Below are 13215 nucleotides of genomic sequence, written 5' to 3'. Positions count from 1 at the left end.
TTTTTTTTTTTTTTCTTTGATTTGTACATATACAAAGACAAATGGACCAGTAATGAAAAAAAATATATTTTTAGAAAAATATTTCAGCTCTGTTGGTCCATAAAATGCAAGTGAATGGTGACCAGACCTTTGTAGCTCTAAAAATCAAATAAAGGAATCATTGAAGTAATCCGTAAGACTCCAGTGGTTAAATTCATATCTTCCTAAGCAGTATAATAGGTGTGGGTGAGAAACATCAAAACTGAAGATCTTTTTTAACTCAATCTCCACTTTTACATCTGATTGTCACATGTGCCTGTTTAGTTTCACTTTCACATCTGAAAGTTAAAGTGGATATTTAGAGTGTAAAAAAAAAAGACAAATATTGTTTCAGTTTCTAACCCACACCTATTATATCACTTCTGAAGATATGGATTTAAACACTGGAGTCATATGGATTACATTAATGTTTCCTTTATGTGATTTTTGGAGCTACAAAGGTCTGATCACTATTCACTTGTCTTGTAAGGATCAGCAGAGCTGAGATATTTTTCTAAAAATGTATGTGCTCTGCAGAAGATGGGATGGCTTGAGGGTGGGTAAATTAAAACTATGAATTAACAGGTATGAGGGATTATTTAGTCCCTAAGATGTTTAAACCATTTTATTGTTTTTAAAGTAGCCACTCTGCCTATAATGGATATAGTACACTGAGAATTATCTCAGCCAACTTCATGAAATGTCAACCTGAGACATTTTCCAAAAGGGTTGAAGGATTTCTCAACAATGCTGGCTGCTTGACTGCTTTTCAGTCAGTATCTGGGTCAACTCATTTTAAAATTCTAGTTTGGTAAATACATTAATTGCAATTATATTTGTTCAAAAATAATTGTAAGAATTAGTAAGAGAGCCTTAAGAGTGTTTAAGAATGCTAAACATGCTATTAGTGTCCCCGCGTTTGACACTTTTGTAAGGTTTTGAATATGAGCATTTGCGTGTAACTTGAAAATAAATTATAAATCATAACTGGATATCAGCCTTTGTGTAACTAGAGCTGTTCTAAATGGGAAGTGTTAAAACAACAAACACATAGTCATTATTTAAAATGAAATTTTAGTCTGTAATTTTTCGGCATTGTATAACAAGTTCAGTTTACAATTTTCAAAACAATCTACTTATCCTAAATATGTTTACTATTTTAACCCAACCAATCACTGAAGAGCTGACATTCAAAAGTGTGTCCTTGGCACAGCAGATGGCGCTGTGGTCTAAATTTTCCTTCTTGCCCATACAAAGTAGCTCAGGATCCCAACAGACAGCAACAGCAGAGACCAGCAGCACACCTTCATCACCTGGTCTTCAAGATTCTGCTTCTCTCCAAAACGACTGATGAAACCCGACTGAGAACAATGCACAGAGACAGCCAAAAAAAAAGTAGTGAACAGTTATTAAAAATACTCTGCACTAAAAATTATTTCCAGTAAATTATTTTAGTAATATTAATAAAACTCCTTAAGGCGGGCAAATAGGGTACAAAGTGGCCAAAGCCCCTCAGGATAAGAGGCACTTTTTCTCTTTCAAAACATTAAATAGCAACAAAAATGATCACACCACTTTCCTTAACACCTGTTTGTCACCATGCACTGCAAAATTGATCCATGAGGTTATCACATGCAATGTCTAAAGGATGGGATTCTAAGTAATTTTACTGAACATTTAATAACTTTTAAAATGTTGCAAATTTATGTAGCTAATGAGAATCCCTGAAATCATCACTTTTGTTTTAAGACAAAATACATATGTGATTAAAGGTTATTAAATCAAAAGTTTTTCAATAACTGTTCAATCAGTGAAAGGATAGTATTTGGGGTAAAATGCCTCCTTGTTGCAGGGGCTAAAGGCTCCCATAAAAAAAAAAAAAACAAACAAAAAAAAAAAAAACCCACTCTGAAGTGGGGGAAAATGTGGGCTCACATTGTCTGATAGTAACAATGTAGATTCAGGTTTATAGAATACTTGAAATGTTATGAAAAGCCAAATGTGATTGAAATTAACAGAAAATGTTGCACTCTTTTCTGAAGTGGTTATTCTGAAAAAGCCTCTTAATTTGTTACCTAAAAAGGCATCTTGCTCTTTCAAAACTATTTTCATAAGTTTCATAGTTTGCACTATAACTATTGCCCCTATATTTACTGTACAATATACAACAGTTAGTTCCGGTCCTCGAATCTGATTGGACGAGAGACATTCCATGAGTACTGATGGTCTGACACCATCAGCACTCGGATGCTTCACTGTGTGTGTATCACTCCGCTTGTGTACGTGCCGTTCTAAACTAAAGTGTAAGAGCAGTGTAGATGTGTTAAGAGCTACTGTTTGTCTTTTTTTTTTTTTTTGACATTACATATGTTAGCCAGCAGGTGGTGGCAAAAGATCATTTTTGTGTGTAATATGAGCCAGTTGGTGACGTGAAGTGAATCCGCGTCAGTCAGTGTTTACATACAACAGCGCTCTGTGATCGCTCGTATTACTACTACACTACTAAAGCTAGGAAACAGCTTTAAATGGCTTTAAACGAACAGCTTCAGCATTACGGCTCATCACAGCTGAGAGACACAACAGACTGATTGATTACAGAACTCAAGACGCTTACCTCTTACCGGAGTTTCCACACTGGATACACACTGTTTAAAATGGCGGAGGACACTGCGGTTTCTATCGACTCTTGTGTACTGGCTACCGCGAAATAGAGAGAAATACCCCCGCTTGAACGGCTATTTTACAACTGAGAGAGCTGATCTTCAGAAAGCTGACAGCATCTCTGCTTGAGAGTAGCAACAGGTGAACGCACACGCTCCGTGTCTCTCTCTCTCTTTCTCTCTCTCTCTCTCTCTCTCTCACACACACACACACACACACATCCATCCATCCTTGTTTATCCAATAACTTGTTAGAAACAGCACAAGCTGTGATACTATTTCTGAAGTGACATTTTTGAATTACTAACGAAGGCTTGGACGCATCATTTGGTTTGAATCAGCAATGGCAGATTCTGATCCATCTCATAAGAAAGTAGTTCTATGCACAAATGCTTTTTTATGACCATACTCAGTTTTTCCTAAGTTTTTGTAAATTTACTTGTTCATTGAACTGTTGTATATAAGCAATATCACACTTGCAATCATGCTATATGTCCCTAAATTAGGACTGCTGTGCTGATGTAGGGCCATATTGCACTCTTGCTCGTGTGATATTGCTTAACTATATCACTATGATCAAGTGTGGGGCAAAATGCCCCCTTGCCACCTTTTCAAAAAAAATAAATTTTAATCAAAACAACTTCTGTTATTATTTCTTCTCATACAAATAATTTTTGGTGGAGTGCGCACATGCAGTGGTGTATTGGCGCAGCAAACACGTGGCCCTCACCCAATAGACTCTTTTAACTTAAAGGCAGAACTTCCTTTCCCACAGCCTCCATATTGTGGTAACTCTTGCAAGATTTACATTTGCTGCTACCAAAGATAGTATTAGGGGCTAAGTTAGGGTTAGTGGCTGGGTTGCTGTGGGACTCCAAATTCACAGTGAATGAATAAGGCACGTGGGACTTTTTGCAAAAAAAATGTTACTGTCTAGACAAGATCAGTATTTTGAGCATGGCCAGTCTCCACCTCCTTATACTGACTCTGACAAGACTTAGCTGCAGCATATTTGAAATGCACCTGCTTAAGCTAGGCAAGTTAGTGAGGAGCATCTGGTCTAATGATTTTAGAATGGAACCATATCCTGAGACTCAACAAGAGTCTCTTGCCATTGGCTTTTAAGGAGACTGACTTTGACCTTAATACTCACCCATCCTCCTTTATTCCTAATCTCTGGGCAGATGACTCTCTCTACATAGCTGCCCACGCACTCCTGAATCTGAGGCAGGGCAGTTGTCATACCCCTCTCTTGACAGTGAAGAGCAAGTTGGCCAGCTAGAACAAACACGGACAGCACAGCACTCCATGCGAGGTCTCTACGCCGTGCAGGGGCAAAGTGCTCATCCAGGATGGAAACAAGGGTCGGGCAGGCCGTTTGTTCTGTCACGTCCTGGAAAACCCGTGGCCAGCGCCGAAAGAAGATGGGGAAGCGAACAAGCAGCTCATCTCCCGCGTAGCGCAGGGCAGCACTCGCAGGGGATGGTGCAGGACCTAACGGGATGCCTGGTTTGGCCGTCACATAGTTGATATAGTCGTAGGCCATCATATAGGCCTCACGCACCAGTGGGTCAGGGCTGTTCAGGCCCCGGCCAATCACCGTGTCATCTGACAGTCCCATGACCTCAAAGAACAACAATCTACCCTCAACAGGCAGTTAAAGCTACAATGTCAATGTCCAAACGGCGTCTCACTTTAGCACCCACTCATTTTAGACATTCAGGTCACCTTCCATGCCATGGATTGTTTACATAAACTGCCTGTCACTGATATTCAGTGCCCAGGACTGTTGATTCATGTCCCTGTAAATGAAAAGAAAATTCACAGATCAGATGTTTCCTACAGACATGCTCACAAAGACGGATTATTAGCAACTGTTTTGGAAGCTCGACACACAGTTTTTGCCAGGTTCTGAAACTTTACATTCTGCAGTTGCAGGGTTAACTAACCCTAACCCTAGGGTCCTAAAAAAGTCTTAATATTTCTTAAATTCAGTTTTCAAAATTTAAACTCAGAAAAACAGTTGAGCAGCAAAAGGAATTTGTGTTAGAGATGCCATTTATTTATGTCCACATTGTTTTGTTACTGGCACAGCATGTTCAGCAATCATTGGAAACATCAAATTGCACACTAAGAAGTACACTACACTCTACACACTACAGCGAAGGCTCTAGCAACTCACCTTTCTTGTGCACAGATGTGAATCATGCTAAAACCAAACATTCAGGACCAGTGAACAGCTGACAGAGGAACATTGTACAACTGGAGATTCTTTAAAGCGAGCCGAAGTGTGTGAGGTCACATGTGAGTGTGTGTGTTCCATGTACATGCTGTCATTTGGCTCAGAATATACTTAGTTCCCTTGTCTGTAACTGATACAGGGCTCAATCTTAATGCAAGCACAGTCATCTGGGATATGACACCAGGCTCTTTGCTGCATGGGTACAGCTATAAATACTCAACATGCAGGATTCTACATAGGCAAGAGGTGCAATGTCTATACTGTGCATTCGTACATAGCTTCAGGGGCCTAAGTAATATCAGGGATAACACTTTATAATAATGATCCTTCATTAATAGGTAATTATGCAGCAATTAATACAGGATTAATGAGTAGTACTACATTAACACTTTAGTTACTAAAGTTGAAACATGATTAACCAATCAGTAAGTAATAGTGAACTGATGACTGAGGTAGTTCACTGTAAGGTAATCACTAATTACTGAATTTGATTTTCCTCACTGAGAACTATGTACTAACTATGGCTAAATTAAAATAACTACTTTATTATTACTAATCAAAACATAAAAATTTCTAAAATGTGAATGTGTTTTTATTGTGAACATGATCATGAAATGTGCCTTCAGTGAAACATGCGCCTCACGTGTGTTCTTTGTGGGAATTAATTTATGAACATAACAGCTCTCTAAATCATGACTACAGTGTCTGCTATAGTATCATAGTCAGCTTACAGATGTATGTGCCCAACCTGTGTATTCCTTGGGATATCTCTGTTCATTACAAATTATTAACTTCAGCAGGTTTCATATTGCTGAAGGTCTTTTTAAAATAATTCTGGTAACCCACAAGTAATGAGTCAAGTGTTACCACATAAACACAAAGGAATGACTAATTATTTTAAAGCGAGGTCCATGGTAACGTATTATTAATTAATGAATACACACTTGAATATACAACTTTTTTATTCATAGATACTGTAGGTTAATCTTAGAAGGTGTTTAATTTTATGTAAAGTGTTTTTATTTTCTGAGTAACTTAATGGATCCAATAAAAAGAAAATGGACGTGAGTGTCACATCCATCAATCTTCTAATACAATCAGGGTTCACCATATTCAGTGCTCATGCTGAAACGGAAAGAAGAGCGAGTGCGATTGTGCTTCCGTCGATCCGCCTGCACGCGGTAAACTTTAACATAAGTTCTGTTCTGTTCAGACCGAACACAAGCAAAGGAGGAAACAAGTCTAATTTGATAAAAACTGTACGCATTTACAGAGTGGGCTGTCTAGGGCGGAAGTACACATGTGGAATGGGCCTCATGCTGCACGCCGGTTTTCTCTCCGTTTTCTGTTGAAGTCTTGAGAAGATCAACACACTTGTCCTTTAGACACATAATTTTATTATTTTACTTTATGTTAAGATATAAGACTTTTAAAACATGTAGTAACCGTGAGCACCAGCAATTAAAAGTATTATCCTGCTAAAGGTTTGTAGCCTATGCAATTTAGTTATTTCAATAATTCATGTTCATTGATTCATAATTCAATGCCAGAATTTTTTTTTTATTTTTTTTTTTTATTTTTTTTGGATTGTCTGTGAATGTTTGTTTGATCTGTTTGATTAAATGAATAAAATATAGGAACAAACACTTGAGTATTCATTACTAACTGACAAGTAGCACCTCAGTTACTATTAATGGTTTATAATGTGTTTTAACTTTAGAGAAACGGTCCAGATAACCTTTAACTCCCATGGAAGTAAACAGTAAGATCTCATTAATTAATAATGCGTTACTATGACCCTCACTTTAAAATTATGGTCAAGATCATTAGTTCTTTCATACTTATGTGGTAACACTTGACTCATTACTTATGGGTTACCAGAATCGTCTTTAGCAATATGAAACATGCAGAATTCATTTTTTAATGAACAGAAGAGATATCCCAAGGAATACATAGGTTGGGCACATACATCCCTGTATTTCTGTAAGGTGAGCTAACTATGATCATGGCCGTAACCACCATTGACATTGAGGGAGACATGCCCCCCTATCCTGAATATGTGGTTACATCCTTGACTTTGATACTCTACCAGACACTGTAGCCTTGATTTAGCGACCTGTTACATTCAAAAATTAATTCCAACAAAGAACCCATCTTGTTCACAATAAAAACATAATCATTAACATTTTACACACGTTAATGTTTTGATTAGTAATTAATTAGTAGTTATTTTAAATTAGCCATAGTTAGTAGATAGTTCTCAATGAGGCAGATCAAATTCAGTAATTAGTGATTATCTAACAGTGAAATACCTCAGTCATCAGTTCACTATTACTTACTGATTGGTTAATCATGTTTCCATATTAGTTAATGGTAGTAACTAAAGTGTTAACTTAGTATTACTCATTAATCCTGTATTAATTACTGCATAATTACCTATTAATGACTATTTTTCTAAAGTGTTACCATATCAGGCTAGTTTGCATTGTAATTGAGTTATATTTTATGGAGGGCTGAAAAATAGTTTTTATGGCTTTAATTTGGAGGTTTTCTTTTGAAAGCTGTTTTTGTAGAATAAAACCTAAATCTAAGAAACATTCTACAAATATAGACCATTTCAAGAATGTAAACAATAACAAAGGAATTAGTTCAATATCCTTTCAACAAAGTCTCTTTTTCAAGGTAAGTCAGTCCACTCGGCGGCCGTCTTTGGAACACTCTTGGGCAGTTTGGGCAGCTATTTTTCTATGTAAACATGCATCATGAAAGTGCAGCTCCTATCTACTTGAATGGGTAAAGACCAAAATCTCCAAAACGGTTTCTCAAGATTATGTTAAAAGAACATATTTCAAATAAGCAGTAAAATCTGACAACACTGTGTGGTGTGGTGAGCAAGAGATGGACACAGTGGGTGTGGCATCAGGCCTCGGAGAGGCATTTATTTAAAATGTCCAAAACAAAGGGGAATCTGGGGCATTTGCGGTGGAAAGAGCTATGTGAAGGAAGAGTATTGAAGACAGGGGAAGCTCCAGGTGATATTGGGCGGGGTCCTGTCGGCCGCAACACGCTCCCTTCCTTGGTCCGACGCTTGTGGGATGGCAGCTTCACTCGAGCAGCCCGCTTCCCTTGGCCTCGGCACTTGAGGGGAATAGCGGCCTGGCATCCTGGCCTGACGGTTGCGACACATGCTCCAATCCCCAGCGTCGCATCTAACTCGCACCGGACCCTCCTTGCTCCGTTCCGTTCCGTTCCTGGACCTGTGAAGACGGCAGCAGGTACCCTCCCTGCTCCTTTCCTGGACCTGCGAAGATGCCAGCAGGTAGAGACCGGTGTCCCGAGGAGAGGTGCGCTCGGTGTTTAAAGGCAGCGTTAATGAGGCTCTTCACTGGGTTCAGGTGAGCCCCCTCACACACCACCAAACAGGGAAAAGTCACTGCGGGCGACGATGATCTACGGGGGGGTGGGGTTGTGTTGTTCCATCACAACTGGTATAATAAACTGCGCGTCTTTAACTCAGATTACGCTAAAAAATGCAATTTTACCATCTTGTATAGCTAATGCGCATGCGTGTTGTCGTGTTGATTGACAGGCGATTTCTGTATCTAAAAGGCGATTGGCTATTTTACCTGTGGGGCGGGACTTCCTTTCTACATCTGTGGACCACTGGCTGCCATTGGGCGTTCCAATTTATCCAATTAATTTGAATAGAAGTGGCCCATCTCTGCTAAATAGTCACTGTTTTGACAAGCAGGAAATGTTCATGGAACAATGACGTCACTTGACGTCACCAACGAACAGTCCTTGAAATGGTCTATATTTTTAAGTCACATTTCCCTTATTGCTTAACATGTATAGCATAATTGGTTAGCCACTAGTGTCGATGGGGACCTACAAAAACTCAAAAACTATTTTAGGGCTGGATGATAGTCTCGCAAGGCCCCATGGGAACACAACTTCACTCAAAAAATATATTTTTTAAGATTTACACATTTCAATTTCATTTAAAAAAAATTAAAATGAATTGTGTAATTCTTTAAAAACATTTAAAATGTTAAGTTTTTTAATTGTTTAGGTTGTTTCGATTAAAATTCAGTTTAAAAAAAAAGGTGGTGAGGGAGCCTTTTAACCCACACTTGGGGTAAAAGGCCCTTAAGGGGTTTAAAGTGATATCGTGTAGATACCGGGGCAATAGTTATTGCAAAAAATTAGTCAACTAATGCAAATAACTGACACCTAGATGCTTTTCTGAGTAAAAAAATAAGATGATGCTTACTCAAAATAACTACTTCAGAAAAGTCAACCATTTCCTGTTAATTTTAAACACATTTGGCATTTTATTATAAACAAACTAATCTCTATTATGTTTGGATGAGTCAATGTGAGCCCACTTTGAATATTTTTCATAACAAATCTATTCTCCCCACTCCCCACATTGAAAAACAATGTATTTAATAGGGGCCTTTAGCCCCTGCAACAGGGGGGCTTTTAACCCCAAATGCTATCCTTTCACTTATTGGACAGTAATTGAAAGTTTGAACAAATTTGAAAATGACAAATTAGTATTTTGTCTCAAAATAAATGTGATAATTTCCAGGATATTCATTAGCCACATACATTTACAAAATTAAAAAAAAAAAAAAAAAAAAAAAAAAAAAACAATATATATATATATATATATATATATATATATATATATATATATATATATATATATATATATATATATATATCAAATTACCTCAAAATAGACCTTTAGACATTACATGCAATGATGTCATGGAAGAGGAAAATTCTTCTAGTGTATAGTGACAAACAGGTGTTTGGGAAAGTCCTGTGGTAGTTTTTGATGCTTTTTAGTGTTTTGGGAGAAAATAAAATCAAAAGAGCCTTTTACCCCACGGAGCCTTTAGCCCCATTGTACCCTATTCTACTGTATAAACAAATTAATCTTCATTGTGATTAGATCAGTCAATGTGAGCCCACTTTGAACATTCTTCATATCAAATCTATTCGCCCCACTTATGGGGACATTTAGCCCTGCAACAGGGGGGCTTTTTACCCCAGATACTATCCTTTCACTTCTTGGACAGTTATTAAAATCTTTTGATTTATTGGATTTTCATTAGCTACATAAATGTGCAACATTTAAAAAATGATAAAATATTAGATCAAAATACCTCAAAATGAAACTTTAGATATTACACACAATGATCTCATGGATCAGAAAAATGTAGCAGTGCAGAATGACAGGTGTTTGTTGCTATTTAGTGTTTTGGGAGAAAATAAAATCAAATGTGCCTTTTTCTAGAGTGACTTTAGCCCCGTTGTACCATGTACAGTATATATATATATATATATATATATATATATATATATATATATATATATATATATATATATATATATATATATATATATATATATATATATATATATGTATATAAATTATAATTATAAAAATTCCCATTATTACTGTCAGGGTTCAGCCACTTCTGCTGGTTTTGTTTAGATCTTTTTGTGGCTGAATTCTGACACTCATGTTTTGTGTCATGTTGTGTGAACACAGCTTTGTTTGGTTTTCTTTGCCATTTGTTCTTGTGTCTTGTCATTTGTTGTGTGTGTGCACTTGGCTTTGTGTTTTCTCATTGTCATGTGCACTTGTGTCAGTTCAGTCCTGAGTGATACCCCACCCCCCCTTGTTACCTTGTTATTAGTTTGTTTTCCTCACCTGCCTTCCCTCATTACCCTCCTCATTTCCTTCCCTATTTAACCTCACTATATTTCCTGTTCTGTGCCAGTCCATTGTGGTTGTTTGCCCTGTTTGTTTCATGTCGTCCACCCACCCACCTGTCCCATAAAATGCGAGATTGTCCTGTATTTAAAGATGAAATGATGCATCCCGTATTGAATCAATACGGGATGCGATTTGTCCCATATTTAAGCCTGGTCAGATGGTGAAATCGTGAGGATGGTGAAATTGTTCCAGACTGCTAATTTGACATTAATATAAATTGGAAATGTTTTATATGGTGGGTAAGGAACCATCTGAAAAGTCCACAAATTGTGCTACAACTGTGTTCAATAAGATGTACAAAATTACACAGATCAAACAATATATAAATACAATCAATGAGTTATAAAGACAAGAAGTACAGGTAAAGGAAAAAAAATAGAAAATATAAAAAGAATTATTACAAAAAAAAATACTTATAAACGTGTGTGTGTGAGAGCGAGAGAGAGAGAGAGAGAGAGATGGGTCATGAAAGTTCTAATTTAGAATATAAGAAAGGATATACCGTTTTTATTATAAACAACTTGCATTTAAAAAAATAAAATACAAGAGATTTGAGTGTCCTTTATATTATGACTTCAAAAGTGGCAACCCTAAGTCCAGTCCAGTCCAGTCCGGTCCAGCCAGTCTTTTGTCTCCCTGCCCTGGGACTGATTTTTTTTCCCTGCTTCAGGGTAGAGTTTTTTTTTTTGTTGTTGTTTTTTGTTGTTGTTTTTTTTTTATAAAGCCCATTCTACAGTGCTTTTGAGTCCTTGCCCTCTCTCTTTAAACATATTGACAAATTATCAAGAGATTCGAATAACTGGGTATTTAAAGCGACCTGAGGAGCCATTCTGTTAAATAAGTGTCAAGTGTCAAACTTTTACAGTGTCAAATGAGCTTCCTTTAGCCATTTTCTGAGCACTAGGTGGCAGTATTGTACTTATAAATCGACTGCAAATATGAATTTATAACAATTACCTCCAAACCCAATCCATAGTTTATCTATATGCTCTTTTCAGGCATAAAATCATTGGGGAAGAGAGTATTAAAACATCAGATGCTTTTCCATAATTTCTGAAAATGAAAGCATTATATTAATATATTAATTATAATTAATGAATCGTGGATATTCTGATTGCATACATCATGAAAAGAGCTTTTCACATATTTACAAGTTTCACACAATAACTAGATAAGTGTACCTACTACCTACTAGTTATTTATATATCATGATATAATTCAGAAGAAGACACAATGTGATACACTGTAGGACCCTTGTCCTTCAATACTGTGCTTAGATCAAAAGATCTAGCAAATTTATATGAGAGTTCCAAAATGTTTATTTCCTTATGCCAGGTTATAAATAATGTTGATGTGCTGTGAAGATTTCAAATGCAATGCTTTGTTCAATATTAAGTATTTTCTGAACTACTGTACATGGTCTCTCTTAATTATCTATGTTAATTAAAATGATACCCTCCATATTTGAATGGCTGACCTTGATTTGCAAAAGGGCTGACATTTATTTGAATAAAGTTACGGAAAGGGCTGTGGAGAGCTTGAAAGTGTGGCTGCATTGGAAAACGGAGTAATGGAAAGCCCTCATTGAATTCTTCAGCTGTCCACTTTAAAACCCTGTGAATAATCACTGATTATTTTCTCATTTCAGAGCCTCTGTGGTTTATTGGTAATTTTAAAAGGTTTTAATTTCCTGTCGAGTGCAGAGTGCTCAGATGTGTCCGTGTGTGTGAGAGAGGGAGAGAGGGATTTGTGTTTTTGTTTTTACAGCGTGCTGTGCTCAGCTCTGGGGTTGTGTGTCATGCAGGATTTTAATACGGAGCTCATTTCCTGGAGCAGCTAAGATAGAGATCAAAGCCTTGTGCTTGCCCTCATTGCTAAGTGTGGGGACACACACACGCACGCACGCACGCGCACACAGACACACACACACACACACACACACACACACACACACACACAGTCTGTGAGGTGTAGGTTAAACCTTGCTCCCTACAGCTTGTATCATAAGCTTTTTCTCATATTGGTCTCATATATCTCATTGTTTTACCTTATGTCATTGCTCCTTCTGCTCTAAATAGGTTAATTTAGTTTTCGGGACTATGACACAACCATACTGGCATGTCCGTCCTTTATTAGATTGAATCTGGCTCACTGAACTGACTAGAGAACACTTTTCCTCCTACACTTTGCATTAGTGTAAATGGATGTGGTTGAATTATACATAGCTAGACTGGGATGCTTTGGAAGTCTATAAAAGGTCTAATAAAGTAGATGTATTAAAATAGTGGAGCATGATGTCACACTATATAAGTTGTCATGATGGGAACTTGCCTTTTTTTAAACTTTCACTTTCAGCCAAATGTAAACAGTAAAGCAATTATGAAGAACAAAACAGTTCATAAAACAGCAAGTAAATTGTAACATGTAAAACATCAAACTATTGTTTTGAAAAGGTAATTAATAAATTGTCCCACACATAAATATGATGTATGGCAATACAT

The 13215-nt window shown here is 37.0% G+C and overlaps 1 protein-coding gene across 1 annotated transcript; it reads right to left on the bottom strand.

Moving 5' to 3' along the window:
- Nucleotides 1-133: 133 nt before the first annotated feature.
- On the bottom strand, nucleotides 134-4999 carry LOC127424290 (bcl-2-like protein 2). The gene is made up of 3 exons (XM_051669325.1): nucleotides 4861-4999; nucleotides 3832-4480; nucleotides 134-1379 (listed from the first exon to the last, which is right to left on the bottom strand). Exons 2-3 carry the CDS (start codon nucleotides 4297-4299, stop codon nucleotides 1248-1250), a joined length of 600 nt encoding a protein of 199 aa, XP_051525285.1. The 5' UTR covers nucleotides 4300-4480; nucleotides 4861-4999; the 3' UTR covers nucleotides 134-1247.
- Nucleotides 5000-13215: the final 8216 nt, after the last annotated feature.

Source organism: Myxocyprinus asiaticus, chromosome 33 (genome assembly GCF_019703515.2).
Source record: "Myxocyprinus asiaticus isolate MX2 ecotype Aquarium Trade chromosome 33, UBuf_Myxa_2, whole genome shotgun sequence".
NCBI lineage: Eukaryota > Metazoa > Chordata > Actinopteri > Cypriniformes > Catostomidae > Myxocyprinus > Myxocyprinus asiaticus.
This window is presented reverse-complemented; position numbering and strand designations above follow the sequence as displayed.

Excerpts from the sequence above, each read along its gene's own strand:
- LOC127424290 (XM_051669325.1), bottom strand. The coding sequence starts at position 4,299 with ATGGGACTGTCAGATGACACGGTGATTGGCCGGGGCCTGAACAGCCCT. Across the intron at positions 1,380-3,831 it reads TTAGGAATAAAGGAGGATGG|TCGGGTTTCATCAGTCGTTT; the intron begins GTGAGTATTAAG and ends CATTGTTCTCAG.